The sequence below is a fragment of the Lithobates pipiens genome, unplaced genomic scaffold (assembly GCF_037356315.1).
Source record: "Lithobates pipiens isolate NorthernLeopardFrog02 unplaced genomic scaffold, aLitPip1_a1.2 Scaffold_25, whole genome shotgun sequence".
Taxonomy (NCBI): Eukaryota; Metazoa; Chordata; class Amphibia; order Anura; family Ranidae; genus Lithobates; species Lithobates pipiens.
In genome coordinates this window covers 41593354-41609976 of record NW_027507787.1, presented here as the reverse complement: position 1 = coordinate 41609976, position 16623 = coordinate 41593354, and the positions used below count along the sequence as shown (strand labels likewise).

The 16623-nt window shown below is 43.2% G+C and overlaps 1 protein-coding gene across 2 annotated transcripts in view; it reads right to left on the bottom strand.

Moving 5' to 3' along the window:
• The window catches only part of PIK3AP1 (phosphoinositide-3-kinase adaptor protein 1), a 196194-nt gene that overhangs the window by 99324 nt on the left and 80247 nt on the right, over positions 1-16623 (bottom strand). For both annotated transcript variants that reach the window (XM_077454361.1, XM_077454360.1), the window contains exons 7-8: positions 14361-14557; positions 3807-3984 (exon numbers count right to left, since the gene is read on the bottom strand). In XM_077454361.1, the coding sequence (XP_077310487.1) occupies positions 3807-3984; positions 14361-14557 (375 nt within the window). The remainder of the gene's footprint in view (positions 1-3806; positions 3985-14360; positions 14558-16623) is intronic.

The window sequence follows — 16623 nt, the reverse complement described above, 5'->3', positions numbered from 1 at the left end:
GCTCGCACGTCATTCCTTGCTAGCTGCAGCCAAGGGTGACGCTTTATTCTCAAGACCTTGTACCTACCAGTGAGTTATTTGCTACATCTATTTTATACTATTATAGCTGATATTCTATATTTGCCAGGATTCGTCTTTTTTTTCCTTTTTATTATTTTTTTATTTTATTTAAAAAAAAATATATATATATATATATTTATTTTTTTATTTTTTTTGTTTTTTCTGATTCTCACGCTTTGCACTGTTACTCAGCTTCCTTTTTAACATGCACATCTAATTTCTTTTTCTCTTTGGTGTGGTCTTGGCTTTGCCACACACACTCTATACACTTGGGTTACCATCATTGTTTTTACCATTTCTGTATTTATCTATTAGTCTAAAACCTTATGTTTTGGGGTTCCACTTTTTAATTTTAATTATGTTTATATATGTATGTATATATATATATATATATATATATATATATATATATATATATATGTGTGTGTGTGTGTGTGTGTGTGTATGTGTATATATATATATATATATATATATATATATATATACTATTATTATTTTTTTTATTTTTTTTTCTAATTTTAATTTTTGTCTCTTTTTAGATATTTTTTGTTCAGTTGGTACTCTTTCGGTAGTTTGTCTTCTTGAGTGCTAAATTTTCAACACTCGCCCATATTTCCACAATTATTCAATTGATGTAAGTACTCATCGAAATATAATATATATCTTTACTATTTCTTCTATTTTATTTTGTATTTGGGAGGGTGTTTACCCCCTTTAGGTTGACTTATTTTAGCAACCTTTATATTTATTTATTTTTTAATTTTACTTATATTTACTGAGACTTGCCAACAATCCTTTCTTTCATTGTATACTTTCTCCTATCAGCAATTTTTGGCTGTTTTTTTAGCCCCCTGCGACCCAGCATGGTTGTGGTTAACTCCTGAGGTGGACAAATTCCCTACTCTATCATCTACGTAGTGGTTTAAGGTGGGTTTGTTTTTTTTGTGTGTTTTTTTTTTTTCTCAAGCTTGCACTCGTACTTATTGATTTTTGACACACTTCTGTAATAAATTTTGTTACTATATTATTTTGTATTTTGTATTTTGATTTAGATTTTGTTGAAATATTCACACATCCCCTGAAGAAGCAACCTATTGCGAAACATGTCGGGATTATGTGTGTTTAATGAGAACAACCACTGCACTGCATTGTCCTGTGTTTTTATTTTTCCAGCATAATTTGTTAATGATTTTAACTTTGAATTCAATAAATATTTGTATTATAATTCTGTATCCTATTCAATAATGTTTACTATCTAGTCGCTATTTGCACCGTTAAAATCCCTAATTCCCTCTCTTGTTTTTTGATTCATGTTTCAATTTTCAGGGATGTGGTGCTTTATCTATTAGGTGTTGTATGATGTTGAACCACTAAAACTGTTCCGTTCTTTTCTTATTATTTATAGCCATTTTAATTTTGGCCGTGAGCCACATAGGTTTTATTTTTAGTTTTTTAAACTTATTGCCCATAGCAATATACTTTTCAGTGAGTTCACATACAGGCTTTTTAAAGAATTCCCATCTCTGTTCTGTGCCCATTGATGCCAATATTCCCTACCAGTCTATTTCCTGAAGAGCAGCCCTCAACCTTGGAAAATTTGCTCTCTTAAAGTTAAGTGTTTTTATCTTACCCGTATGAGCTTGTTGCTTACAGCTAACATTAAATGACATTTTTATGGTCACTGCTACACAGATGCTCTTTTATATGAATATTGGTAATACACTCTGCATGGTTTGAGATTATCAGGTCCAGCAAAGCTTCATTCCTAGTTGGGGCCTTAATAAACTGGACCATAAAATTGTCTTGTAATAGGTTTATAAATGTCTGCCCTTTAGCTGTCCCAGCAGTGGCATTACTCCAGTCAAATTCCGGGTAGTTAAAATCCCCGATTATTATCACTGTTCCAGCCCTTTCCATCTCTACAAGGAGCGAGTCTCCAACTCCTCACTAACACTGGGATGTCTATAACAAACTCCAATGATTACCTTTGATGTACGCACACCCATGTACAGTTCCATAATACTTCAGACTCATCACACTCTCCATCAACTAGGTGCTCTTTCACACTCACTTTGAGATCACTTCTCACATAGAGACAGACACCACAACCCTTCCGTTTTACCCTGTCTTTCCGAAAGAGAGCATAGCCATGAATATTAATAGCCCAGTCATGAGAAGAATGAAGCCAAGATTCAGCAATACCAATTATATCATACTTCTCCTCATACATGAGAGCTTCCAACTCACCTATTTTGCTTGGCAGACTTCAGGCATTGGTGAACAAACAGTTTAATTCATTGTCACATTTTGCAAACGTATGTTGCATATTTTTTCTTTTAGTACAAATAGTACCATTTCCAATTGTTGTTTGTAACATTTTGCTCCAACTTTGAGATAGTCCGGCTTGTCCTTTGACTTGTCCTTTGACAAATCAAAACAACCCCAGTTTGACATAAATTTCTTTCCCTGCTGCCATAATAACCAAGTCAGATGTCACAAGTCGGATGGTTAGGACGAGGAGCCGACTTTGATCTGACTTCCATGATATTGAATTGGCTGAAAATGGACCAAAGTCAGACCAAATTAGTGTAGGAACCTTTTTCCAAGTTGGACAGACTTGTGTCAGACCAGTTAAGATGGCTATCATAGGAAACCGTTGATTTGTACATGTGCTTCCAAAGTCGGAGCGTATGTCGCACCAGTGTGAACCGGGCCTTATAGTCAAAGCTTAATTAAACATGCTGAAGTTAGAAACTGATTGGCTACCATGCACAGCTACACCAGATTCTGAGTGTTCCAGGTTTAGTAAATCTCTCCCTGTCTGTTTAGTATACTTGATGAAGAATGTTGATCACATTATAAAAAAAAATATTTGTGAGAGTAGCATTGTTCACAGTTTTTCATGGCCCATTAAGCCAATGCTATCAAATGGACTAACTCATTCCCCCCAGTGTATCTCAGTGGAAATTCTTCATTAGCCAGATCATACCATATTAGAAAGTTATGCATGAGAAAATACATTTTCCCCTTACAGTTCTCAAAATTTGGGACTCATGTTGTGAATCTGATCTTACTCAATTCAAGATGAGCTGATTGGTCCAACCATCACCACAGTTATAGACCCTTACTAGTTTAGCTTTGTATATTTTTTACAACAAAAGTATGTAGGTGTCACAAAAAGGCTAATTTACTAAAGGCATTTATGAATGCTCACACAATACTACGTGTAAAGATTTGCTTTAATTATCCATTAATGTAAAAATAAAATCCATGTTTACTTATTTTATGTGCACATGACTGAATAACTGAAGTTAATATTCACACAATTTTCTTTGTGAGCATTCTCAAATTCTTTAAGAGATCAGCCTCAAGGACTCATTCAAGACTGTCAGAGTTTACATATTTTATTTAATTTTTTTATGCTGAATCCTTATTACCCAACTTTGAACTCTGAATGTATTATATTGCATATTGGACTCGTGCAAGGTTGTAATTTTTTACAACTGTTTGAGATCAATAAAAAAAATATATTTTTTAAATCCTCTGCCTGGCCTGAATAAGTGGTGCCAGTTCAATACACAACACTGGAACTTTTATTACCTGTTTGCATAGTGCTACAATTACTGTAATATTTGCTCATACTCAGTGTCATACTTACTGTATAATGGCCAAAACAAACATACTGGTTGCTTCTAGAAAACGAGATACAGCAGGTTAATGGTGTTGTAGATTAAAAAAATACTCACATGTGTCATCTGCAAACCCAGCCATAGTTTCATACAGGTCTTCATCAGAACCTGGGTGAAGCGAACATTTCATCAGTATATCGGTGGATAGGTTTACCATGGTCTCGTATAGGGAGTCATCATTATCTCCTTGCATTAGTTCTTCCTTAATGTGTGTTTTTAACATATCAGCAGTTTCCTTGATGAAAAGAATGGACACGTGATGCTGACACAAAATGATGCTATACAGTGACAAAATAGTTAGTTAAAGGTTTTTCATACAATGTGCACAAAATAAACCTATTTTCCCTTTTATGCTGGTAAAACAAATATGCCAAAAAACTAATTCACAACCCACCCCCTTTTTATTTCATAGTCAATACTTAACATTATTGCCATTCCCCTAACAATTTGATCCCCACTGCTACCCTGAAAAGACTATGAAAAGACTAGCTATGGAGAAGCATGTTACCTGCGACCTACATCACCACACTGCATTGCATGGGGCATACATAACCAATTGCCTGGCCATAGGGATGTCATAAGAGAGAAGGAGTGGGGGTAGTCAATGTGCAGCCAATGACAATATTAGGATGATGGGGAAGAGGGCGCCTCTGTGCAGGCAGGTTAGGGAGGGTATATCACAACTTAAGCTTTATTTTTATTTTTTTTAGCTTTTTTATATAATACATTTTTCATTTTAGACAATATGCATAAAAGGAGTTTGACAAGGTAAAAAAAATAGAGATAGAATAGAAAACTGTTTCCATTATAAAATTCAATCCTCAATATACTTATGTACCTCAAAACTTGTATTGCTCTTCTAACCTAAATAAAGTATCTTTATACCATTATAAAGCTATACATGTATCCATATTACAAATAATATGACAATCCAGTATATTATTCCCATCCTAAAATAAATTTCCTATTCCTTTATACACCCATATAGACCAAGACTTACAAATTTGCACTTACAAGACAAACAAACTAGACCAACAAGAACCATAACCTTTCCGGAAAAGAGAAAGAAAGAAAATAGAATGAAAGAAGGGAAAAAGAAAAAAAATTCTGGGGAGAGGGCATGTCAAGTTGTTCTATATATATTTGGATAGTATTGCAGAGGTTCGATATTCATCCCATTGTTGCCATATCCTTGGAGTTTGTTTGTTTGAAACCATTTCTGTCAATTTCGTGCTATACATGCAGCAGTGAGCATGTGTCATAAAATATATTTTTGTTATAGATTTTATTGGGCCAGGAATAATTGATAGAGACAAAAATGTCTGATTGCATAGTCGATCCTGTAATTTTACGATAAATACTAAAAATCTTTGACCATAATAACAGAACCATCGGAAAGTAGTACCATCTGTGTGACACTGTATATCTTACATTAAGACATTTCCAAGTCTCTTGATTTTCAGCATTCATTTTGTGCCTATCTACCGGGCATCGATACCATCTTGCTAAGATTTTGTAATTTCTTTCTTAATGTCTAGTTGATAAAGATAGTTTGTTAAGAGAAATGACCTTTCCCAGTCAGAACTGGAGATAGTCATCTCTAATTCTTCCTCCCATCTAGTTAAATATGTTGATTCTTCTGCTTTAGGGAGCAATTATTTATTATTTATAGATAGAACATGAGCTGATCTTTGTTCTTGTAATAATAATTCTTCAAATTCTGTTAATGGTCTATCTAATGGACGGTCAGGCGGTGCACCTATTGTGGCGGGAGGGCGCCATATGACGTCCTCCCGTTTAAACAGGGAATGCGCGTGATCGTGCACGCGCATCCCTGTTTCTTCGGTGGTGGCGTGTCACGGAGACACCGCTCGCCACTGAAAGGGGGGGAACAGCCATAGGGTATGGCTGTTTACCACGTGATCGGCCGTGATGAAGTCACGGCCGATCACAGATGGTCACACCACCACTGTACACGGCGTGTGCGTTCCCGGGAACACTGCTTGTCACCGACACTGGTAAACAGCCATTGGCCGGCTGTTTACCCACGTGATCTGCTGTGATCGTTTCACAGCTGATCACTAAAATGTAAACAAGCCGCGGTAACAAGATGTTACCAGGTTCTCCTCCTCACACACCGATCGTGTCTGAGGAGGAGATTGCGGTAACATCTCGTTACCGCTTACAGTGTACACCAACACACACTGATTGCCCCCCCAATAAAGAGGACCTGTCACCACCCCTCAATAGTACCTGTCACTCACAGTCCATCAGAGTACCCGAGCACCTGTCACAGTCCATCAGAGTACCCGAGTACCTGTCACAGTCCATCAGAGTACCCGAGTATCTGTCACAGCCCATCAGAGTACCCGAGCATCTGTCACAGCCCATCAGAGTACCCGAGTACCTTTCACAGCCCATCAGAGTACCCGAGTACCTGTCACAGTCCATCTGAGTACCCGAGTACCTGTTCCAGTCCATCTGAGTACCCGAGTAGCTGTCACAGTTCATCTGAGTACCTGTCACAATTCATCTGAGTACCTGAATACCTGTCACAGTTCATCTAAGTACCTGAGTACCTGTCACAGTTCATCTGAGTACCCGTGTACCTGTCACAGTCCATATGAGTACCTGAGTACCTATCACCGCCCTTCAGAGTACCCAAATACCAGTCACCAGGCCATCAGAGAACCTGTCACCAGGCCATCAGAGTACCCGAGTACCTGTCACCAGGCCATCGGAGTACCCGAGTACCTGTCACCAGGCCATCAGAGTACCCGAGTACCTGTCACCAGGCCATCAGAGTACCCGAGTACCTGTCACCAGGCCATCAGAGTACCCGAGTACCTGTCACCAGGCCATCAGAGTACCCTAGTACCTGTCACCAGCCCATCAGAGTACCAGAGTACCTATCTGCAGCCCATCAGAGTACCCGAGTACCTATTTGCAGCCCATGCCTCATAGAATATATATATGTTGGGGTGTTTTCTTTCCAAAATAGGGTAATTTTGTGGGTAATTGCACTGTCCTGGTGCTCCAGGACCTTCAAAAGTGTGATGGGTAGGAATGAAATGAGATGTGTCATTTATGCTCCTAGAACACCTGAAGGTACTTGTCACGAGGATCCTGGCAGCAGTGGTCAGTCCGGACCTTCCGCCGCGCGTCCGCGGGTGCGAGCCTGCGCGCGCGCGCGTCTGTGCGTGTGTGCGCGCGTGTGTGCGCTCGTTGGCTCCAGGCGGGCTATTTAACTCAGTTGGTCACATCTAGTTCTTGCTGTCTGATCTACAGCGTGCGAGTACCCTGATTCTGAGAACCTGCCTTCTGTGACCTGTTGACCCGGCTTGTTTACTTACTGCTCCTGCTATCCGCCTGCATCTGACCCCGGCCTGCCTGACCTCCCCTCTGCTTGATCCTTCGGTGCCTTGCTGCCTGCCCGTTTACCGACCCGGCTCGTCCGACCATCCACCTGCTTGATCCTTGGTACCTTTGCTGACCGTCTGACCTCCGACCCGGCTTGTCTGACTGCTCTGCTTCCAGCCTCCTGTTCCGGTGCCGTCTGCTGCTCTACCTCCAGTAGTGGTTCCAGCACCTGCCTGAAGTCCTGCCTCTGCCAGAGTTCCTGCATTGGTGTCCTGGTCCAGCCTCTCTGCCTGCCGCTCTGCTTCAGCTTCCTGCACCTGCCTGCTGATCCTGTTTCCCTCCGATTCCAGTCATTCCCTGATCCAGCTGTTGATCCTGCCAGACACTCGTGCCCCTCTTGACTCTTGTGTTACCTGTATACACTATCAGGGCCCTTGAGTCGGAGCCGCAAGAGAGGTCTCCTCCTGCAAGTCGGGCTCTACCACCAGGTACGTGACAGTATCAGACAGCCATGTCCGAGCCCGCGCAGGGAGCCTCTCCCATGGACGAACTTTGTTTGCATCTGGCTGGCCTCACCCAGGCTGTTAAGAGTCTCCAGGAGGGATACACTCGTTTGGAGGAAAAGGTCCAAGCTCTCACTTCACCCACAACCGCTCAGGGGCCTCTTCCGTCCGCTGCCGTCTCCAGCACCTCTTCTCCGACAGTGGTAATGTTGCCTCCCGAACCCAGGGTTCCCACGCCTGAAAAGTTTTCTGGAGAGCGAAGTAAATTCAGAGCATTCTGGAACTCTTGTGAACTGTACTTTGCCCTACAGCCTCGCACCTTCTCACTTGAGGCCACCAAGGTGGGATTTGTGGTGTCCTTGCTCCTGGGAGATCCTCAAGCTTGGGCTCATCGTTTGCTGGAACAGAAAGCAGAGGTCCTAACCAACCTGACCACCTTCTTTGATACGATGGCCCAGCTCTACGAGGACCCTCAACTCTCCGCCACGGCCGAAGCCGCTCTGCATACCCTTCAACAGGGGCGTAGGGCCGTAGAGGACTATGTCGCTGAATTCCGCCTTTAGAGTACAGATACGGACTGGAATGATGCGGCCCTTCGTTACCAGTTTCGTATGGGGCTCTCAGACCCACTGAAAGATGAACTGGCTCGTGTGGGAGTCCCACAAACTCTGGATGCCCTGATTAATCTGGCCATTCAAATTGACCGACGGCTGAGGGAGCGAAGAGCTGAAAGAGGTGCTTGGTCTACTCGTCCCTCCTGGATGCTGCCTCGGGTACCTAACTACTCTCATCCGGCTCCCGCTCCTAGTCCTGTTCCAGCACCTGATACTTCCGAACCTATGCAGCTCGGAGTCCTTTGCCCTGGTCTCACGATGGAAGAACGCCAACATCGTCGGGTCAACAACTTGTGCCTTTACTGCGGGGAACCTGGGCACTATGTCAGGAACTGTCCTGCCAAGCTCCGTAAGTGCATGTCTGTCTCGTCTGGCTCTACTACTCCTTGGCTTAAGACCTCTTCTCACCTCGCCCTTTCTGTCTCGTTGCAGCTCCCAGGAAGGACTTTGCAGGTCCCGCTATCATTGACTCGGGGGCTTGTAGCTGTTTCATGGACTCTTCTTTTGCCAGTAAACACCAAATCCCTTTGCTGTACAAGGCTCAAGGACTCTCTATCCACCTGGCCGATGGCTCAACAATAAAATCTGGACCAGTTACGCAAGAGACTACCCCCCTTTCAGTTTCTGTCTCCAATCTGCATCAGGAACTGCTTCGCTTGGACATTATCCCATCCCCTTTGTTTCCAATCATCCTTGGCATGCCATGGTTGCAGGCCCATAACCCTGCTATAAACTGGGTGACCGGGGAGATCACATTTTTCTCTCCTTATTGCCAGCAGTACTGTCTCCTGAAGAATCCTGGCGAATCCTCTGCCTTACTATGTCTGGACTCTGATTCTGAGCTTCGCCAAGCAGTTCCTGAAGTATATCATGACTACCTAGACGTCTTCAGTAAGAAGGGGGCGGAAACTCTGCCGCCCCATCGGGCATATGACTGCCCCATTGAACTCCTTCCCGGGCCTGAAGTTCCCTTTGGCAGGATCTTTCCACTGACCGAACTGGAACAGGAGACTCTGAAAATGTACATAGACGAAAACCTGAAGAAAGGCTTCATTCGACCCTCCACTTCCCCAGCGGGTGCAGGCATCTTCTTTGTGGAAAAGAAAGACCATACCCTCCGGCCCTGTGTTGACTACAGAGAGTTAAATAAGATAACAGTAAAGAATCGATACCCGCTTCCTCTAGTACCAGAATTATTTCAGAGACTGGGAACTGCCTCTACCTTCACTAAGCTGGATCTCAGAGGGGCCTACAATCTAGTTCGTATCAGAAGTGGGGATGAGTGGAAGACAGCTTTTCGTACCCGTTTTGGGCATTTCGAATATCTGGTGATGCCCTTCGGATTGTGCAATGCTCCCGCTACCTTCCAGTATTTCATTAATGATGTCTTCCGGGACTATTTAGACTTGTTTGTCATTGTCTACCTTGACGATAGCCTCATTTTTTCCCCTTCTCTGGACTCTCATCGCAAACATGTTAAATGTGTCCTGGACCGGCTCCGGCAACACGGGCTGTACGCTAAGGCTGAAAAATGTGCTTTTGAACAAGAAAGTATCTCATTTCTGGGCCTAGTTATTTCTGTAGAAAGAATAAGGATGGATCCACAAAAGATTTCTGCAATTCTTGACTGGCCAGCTCCCACTGACAAGAAAGGGGTCCAACGTTTTGTTGGCTTCGCCAATTTTTACAGGAAATTTATCAAGGGGTTCTCCGCTATCATCTGCCCAATCACGCAACTAACCAAGCAAGGGGTGCGTTTTCATTGGTCCTCGGAAGCTCAAGTCGCTTTTGAGTCCCTCAAGAGACTTTTTACCTCCGCGGATGTCTTAAAACATCCCGATTCTTCTCTACCATTTGTCCTGGAAGTAGACGCCTCTGAAATCGCTGTTGGAGCTGTCCTCTCCCAACGACAAGGTACCAAAGCTTCACTTTTTCCAGTTGCCTTCTTTTCCCGAAAGCTGTCCCCTACGGAGAGAAATTATGACGTAGGTGATCGCGAATTACTGGCCATAAAATCTGCCCTGGAAGAATGGCGTAACCTGTTAGAAGGAGCCGCTCATCCTATCCTGATCTACACAGATCACAAGAACCTGGAATACCTGAAGTCTGCAAAGAGGCTGAGACCGCGACAAGCTAGGTGGGCCTTGTTCTTTTCCAGGTTCTCATTCCATGTTACTTACCGGCCCGGCTCCAAGAACACGAAACCTGATGCCCTCTCTAGGATGTTTCACAAATCCGAAGAAACTTCGCCCCCTGACACTATCCTGGCCCCAGGGAACTTTCTCCTGCTACAGGAAGATCTGCTCTCGCGGTTGAAACAAACTTCCATGGGGTCAACACCCACCGTGGGAACTGAGTTACAGGTCAGGGATGGACTGTTTTGGTACGGCAGCAAAATCTTTGTACCCGAATGCTTACGGGTGGCCATTCTCGAACTTTGCCATGATCATGCACTAGCAGGGCACTTTGGTGCCTACAAGACTGCTGATCTTGTCCAGCGTACCTTCTGGTGGCCCCAAGTACTTAAGGACTGTAGGAGTTACGTGGAGTCCTGCACCACCTGTGCTTGGAGCAAAACCCGTAGGTCCAGAGCCTGGGGGTTACTGAAACCTCTGCCCATTCCAGACAGGCCTTGGAAGATGTTGTCTATGGACTTCATTGTCGATCTACCCCCTGCAGCTGGGCATACTGCCATCTTTGTGGTGGTAGATCGGCTGTCTAAAATGGCCCATTTCATTCCGATGAAGGGTACCCCCTCTTCTTCCGAGACTGCCCAGATGTTTATCAGGGAAATAATTTGACTTCATGGAATCCCGACCAATATAGTTTCTGACCGCGGAGTGCAATTTACCTCGCGGTTTTGGAAAGCGCTGTGTAAAGTCCTGGGAATTACGCTATCATTCTCCACCGCTTATCATCCTCAGACGAACGGTCAGACCGAGAGGACCAATCAGACCCTCGAGCAATACCTGCGTTGTTTTTCATCCTTTTCTCAAGATGACTGGATCACACTGCTTCCGTTGGCCGAATTTGCTTATAACAATTCCATGCATTCTGCTACCAAGCAAAGTCCGTTTTTTGCTAATTATGGTTTTCATCCAGCTTTCCTTCCTAATTCCATTCCCGAATGTTCTGTGCCAGCAGTCTTGGAAACTATAAATTTTTTCTCCTCGAACAACCAATTATTACAGAAGACCATGGCAAGATCCCAGGAGCAGAATAAGGAAGTGTTCGACAGGAAGAAGCGGGGTGAATTGTTGCTCGAACCAGGTGACCCTGTATGGTTATCCTCTGCGAACCTTAGATTGTCTTGTCCTTCCAGGAAATTGGGTCCCAAATTCCTGGGCCCTTTCCCTGTAAAGAGGAGAATTAACGAGGTGGCTTATGAGCTGTAGCTCCCGGATTCACTCAGAATCCACCCTGTTTTTTACGTCTCCCTGTTGAAACCCTTTGTCCCCAATCCTTTTCCTGACCGGAATGTGAATCCTCCGAATCCTGTAATAGTGAATGGGGAGGAGGAATTTGAAGTTGAAGCTATCCTGGATTGTAGGAAAAGGAATAACCAAGCTCAATTTTTAATTAAATGGAAAGGCTATGGCCCGGAGGAGAATTCTTGGGAGCCTGTGAAGAATATCCATGCAAAGACTTTAATCCAAGCTTTCAGGAGATTGCACCCTGAAAGATGGGCCCGGTTGGGCATCCGGAGGCTGCCCCTTGAGGGGGGGCAATGTCACGAGGATCCTGGCAGCAGTCGTCAGTCCGGACCTTCCGCCGCGCGTCCGCGGGTGCGCGCGGGTGCGAGCGCGCGGTCGTGCACGCGTGTGTGCGCTCGTTGGCGCCAGGCGGGCTATTTAACTCAGTTGGTCACATCCAGTTCTTGCTGTCTGATCTACAGCGTGCAAGTACCCTGATTCTGAGAACCTGCCTTCTGTGACCTGTTGACCCGGCTTGTTTACTTACTGCTCCTGCTATCCGCCTGCATCTGACCCCGGCTTACCTGACCTCCCCTCTGCTTGATCCTTCGGTGCCTTGCTGCCTGCCCATTTACCGACCCGGCTTGTCCGACCATCCACCTGCTTGATTATTGATACCTTTGCTGACCGCCTGACCTCCGACCCGGCTTGTCTGACTGCTCTGCTTCCAGCCTCCTGTTCCGGTGCCGTCTGCTGCTCTACTTCCAGTAGTGGTTCCAGCACCTGCCTGAAGTCCTGCCTCTGCCAGAGTTCCTGCATTGGTGTCCTGGTCCAGCCTCTCTGCCTGCCACTCTGCTTCAGCTTCCTGCACCTGCCTGCTGATCCTGTTTCCCTCCGATTCCAGTCATTCCCTGATCCAGCTGTTGATCCTGCCAGACACTCGTGCCCCTCTTGACTCTTGTGTTACCTGTATACACTACCAGGGCCCTTGAGTCGGAGCCGCAAGAGAGGTCTCCTCCTGCAAGTCGGGCTCTACCACCAGGTACGTGACAGTACTACTTCAATGTTGGGCCTCTGTATGTGGACAGGCTGTGTAAAAGTCTCACACATGTGGTATCACCATACTCAGGAGGAGTAGCAGAATGTGTTTTGGGGTGTAATTTTTGCTATATACATGCTATGTGTTAGAAATATCTTTCAAATGGACAACTTTGTGGAAACAAAATAAAGATTTTCATCTTCTTTACATATTTTCTGAAGACTTGTGTAAAAAAATTAACCTTTCAAAAGACTCATAATGCTTCATAGAATATACTTTGGGGTGTTTGTTTTCCAAAATAGGGTCTTTTGTGGGTAATTCCGTTGTCCTACTGCTCCAGGGCCTTCACAAATGTAATAGGTTGTTAGGAAATTAGAGATATAATTTATGCTCCTAGAATGCCTGACGGTGCTCCCTGCATGTTGGGCCTTTGATCTCTTAAGCTGTTAACATTTACTTCAGGCCTTTACCCTTAAGGTGAGGGTACATCTGGTGGAGGGTACACTAGGACTGTGTGCACACTGCATGAAGGCACCAACATCACTTATATCTATGTTTTTTTGATGGATTGTCAAAGATTCTCATTCAACAATTATGTGTATATATATATATATATACATATATGTCCTCTATAGTTATTTAATCTATTTATTATTGTTTGGTCTTCCATCTTCCCCCAGTTTTTCTTCCAGGTTTGTGGGCTCCATGAGTGGCTGGGGCCACAATGATGTCACTTCCATGCATGCACACGTGAGCCATGGGCTGTGGCATGAAGCTCTGAAGGTCCGGCACGGTATGCCGGACCTTCAGAGCGCATGCGACTTTGACATCACCGGCTGTATCCAGTAGGAATATCTCCTAAACACTGCAAGTTTAGGAGATATTTAATTTACCTACAGGTAAGCCTTATTATAGGCTTACCTGTAGGTACAAGTCCAAAAAATTATGTTACTATCACTTTAACTGGTCCCTATACACCAAAAGTGCAAGACACAGTGCCCAATGCATGCCTCACTATCCACTCTGTGTTGCATCACAAACATAGGCATGTTAATGTGATGAAACACATCATCTCTAGCTGCATGAGTACGCTCCCTGTCTGTCTGTATAATCTAAGTACTGTGTACCTCTCATGTGCATAAACCCTAGACTGAGAAACCCAGGGATTGTGAGATGTGTAGTTTCTGTAGAGGAAGTATTGGGTCTCGCACTAGACAGAGGTCATTCATTAACCTGTGTGAGGAGGCTTGCTGCTGCTGACACAGGAATGTGAATATTTATTGTTCTATAGGCTGGGCATACAGGCCAACAAATAACACCATGAAATGACATGATCCACACATTGGTTTGTTTTTATACAGTGTTCGCTGCAGCACATTTTGATGTGCTTTAACACATCACTGTGTGACCTGGCATATTAGAGAACAAGGCATTTTACTTTACCCATGCTGTGGGACACATTTGGTGCAAACAAGCCCTAAAGTTTTACCCATTTCAAATTGTGCACTGGGATAGGCACAACCAGGCACAAGTATAACCATGGTCACTTTACTGCATATTTAAAGCTATATGTTGAAACAAAGAAAAGGCTAGTTGATATTAAAATGCAGATGGAATATATAGTGTATACACTTTTTTTTCCTGAATATGATTATGATTGAGTACATTTACAATAGACTCACCACATATTCATCAATAAACTGTCGCAGATCCTTAAAACCGTATTTTTCTGCAATGTTGTTTGGAAAGTCTCCATGTTTATTTGACACACTATATGCTTGTAAAGCTCCGGGGCAGGTGAGCAAAAGGGCTGTCAAATTTTTCAACCCATACTTTGCAGAAAAATGAAGAAGAGTAGGCAATTCTTCATCTCGTTGATCTAAAATAAAATATGAAGGACATTTTGGTAATATTAAATCCTTAGTGTTTTAGTTTAATACACTGATCACAACAAGATAAGCATTCCCCAGTAAACTAGTTCTTATCAAAGCGCTTGCAGTTTACAACTTTCAATGCTGCTGGCTTCTGCTCTCTCAGTGCTGCTTCCCTAAACTTCTGGTCTTCACATGAAAGAGTTAACAATGAATGGTGCAGCTTTCGGTGAGTCCGTTAGCTTGGAGAAGGGGGAAGACAATGGATTATCTAACACAGGGGGTTGCCTGAAAATAATAAAGTGGGTTTACAGCCGCTTTAACACTGTAGATTACCTTTGTTTTTCTGATGAAACTCAGTGCGAAAGGCGTTGAAGTCAACATGCTTCACATGTTGAACCCAACATACATGCTGCATGTAATGATGTATTGTACCAAGTGGATTCACAATGATATATCTTGTAATGCATTTATCATGTATAAATACGTTGAAGTTAAGGGGGGAATAACAGAGTTGGCAGAAGGGCTCTTTCAAAAATATAATTCACAGCAATTCATGAATTTTAAAGTGTGACTATCAAATTCACATATGTTTTGATATGGAACTGTACAATAAAAGGCTATGTTTTAGACATATGTTGTTTTTGCGATTGTTTGGTACCTTTAAAGTTCCATCAATAGATATTTCATATTCTGTAAGAGCCTACTGTACATACTGTAGCTAATAACATAGTGCTGTGATACCCCCATCAATCATGCCTTTAATATTTAGTCTGGAATAAACATGTTCATAGCAGTATTTTTCTATTAGAAATACCTGCAGATGAAAAAAAGCAAGTTTTTAAAGTGGAACGAAGACTTGTGCTTAAACAATTCCCCACAATCATTTCAGTAAGGAAAGTCCATCTGTATGTGTAAAATTGTTAAATGTCTTGTTTTTGTACCTTTTGTTCTTTATTATGAACTGCTGTCAGATGATTGGATGCCTCTCCTTTTGGAGTGGAAGGTTGGCCATGGGAATGTCTCTTTATGCCTAGGACCGTCACTCTTGGTAGTGACATGCCTGCTCTTCTGCTACCAATGGAAGTTATCATTGAGGGGCTGGGCAGGATGGGGGATGGGGCTGAGCAGGGCAGAGCAAGACGGGTTGGGGGCTGGTCGGAATTGGGCAGGGTTAGGCGGGATGTGGGTGGGGTCAGATGGGAATGTGCTGCCAACACAGGCAATCACAACCGTTCCAGGAAGTGCCTCTGCGTAGCCACATTGGGCTGCACCGACACGCCATTGTCTGTGAAGCCCTGGAGAATTACTGAATGTCTGGATTAGACTCTTGTTTCTAATCATACATTTCCATTTCCAATAATGCATAATATAAATGTTTTTAATATTCTGCTTAGAAATAACCGGGTTTGCTTATTTTTACATGGAATTCCATATTAAGCATTTTGTTAATATCTGCAAGATTATATGTACTCCAGAAACAACAATGAACTTAATTAAAACAAGCCTTCACTTACCTCTTTAGCTGCTTGTGCAGTAAATTCATTCATTCTCAAAGATCACAACAAAATCTATAAGGGCCTACTTACATTTGCGCAGTGAATTAACACAGGTGTGTTAACAGGCATAATGTTGTAAGTTAATGTGCGTTGCATTAAAGTAGCCCATTCAGTTGGGCTGCCTAACAAACCAGACCACACTAAAAAATGTGCATTACTGTGTGCTGTGGTGCACTGCAATGTGTGCTGTGGTGCACTGCAATGTGTGTTTGTGTGCCATTCAGAATAAAGCCAATTTTATCAACAGAGGGCTTGTTTTGCTCTTACTGAATATGAATATATTCTTTCAGAATATGTTACTCAAACGGGTATGGCCTGGGAACGGGTTCACTTCAATATCTGGCATAGATTCAGCTTTGCTATATAGTTCACAGGCTCTTGCACACAGTACTGATGTATGAATGTCAGATCTTCCTGGCAGAAGTTCTTGCAAAGAACATGAGTATGTTTGTTATATTGCATGTGCTTATATGCATGTAAAAATTCTTTGAATGACAAATATTCAAATAAATTGT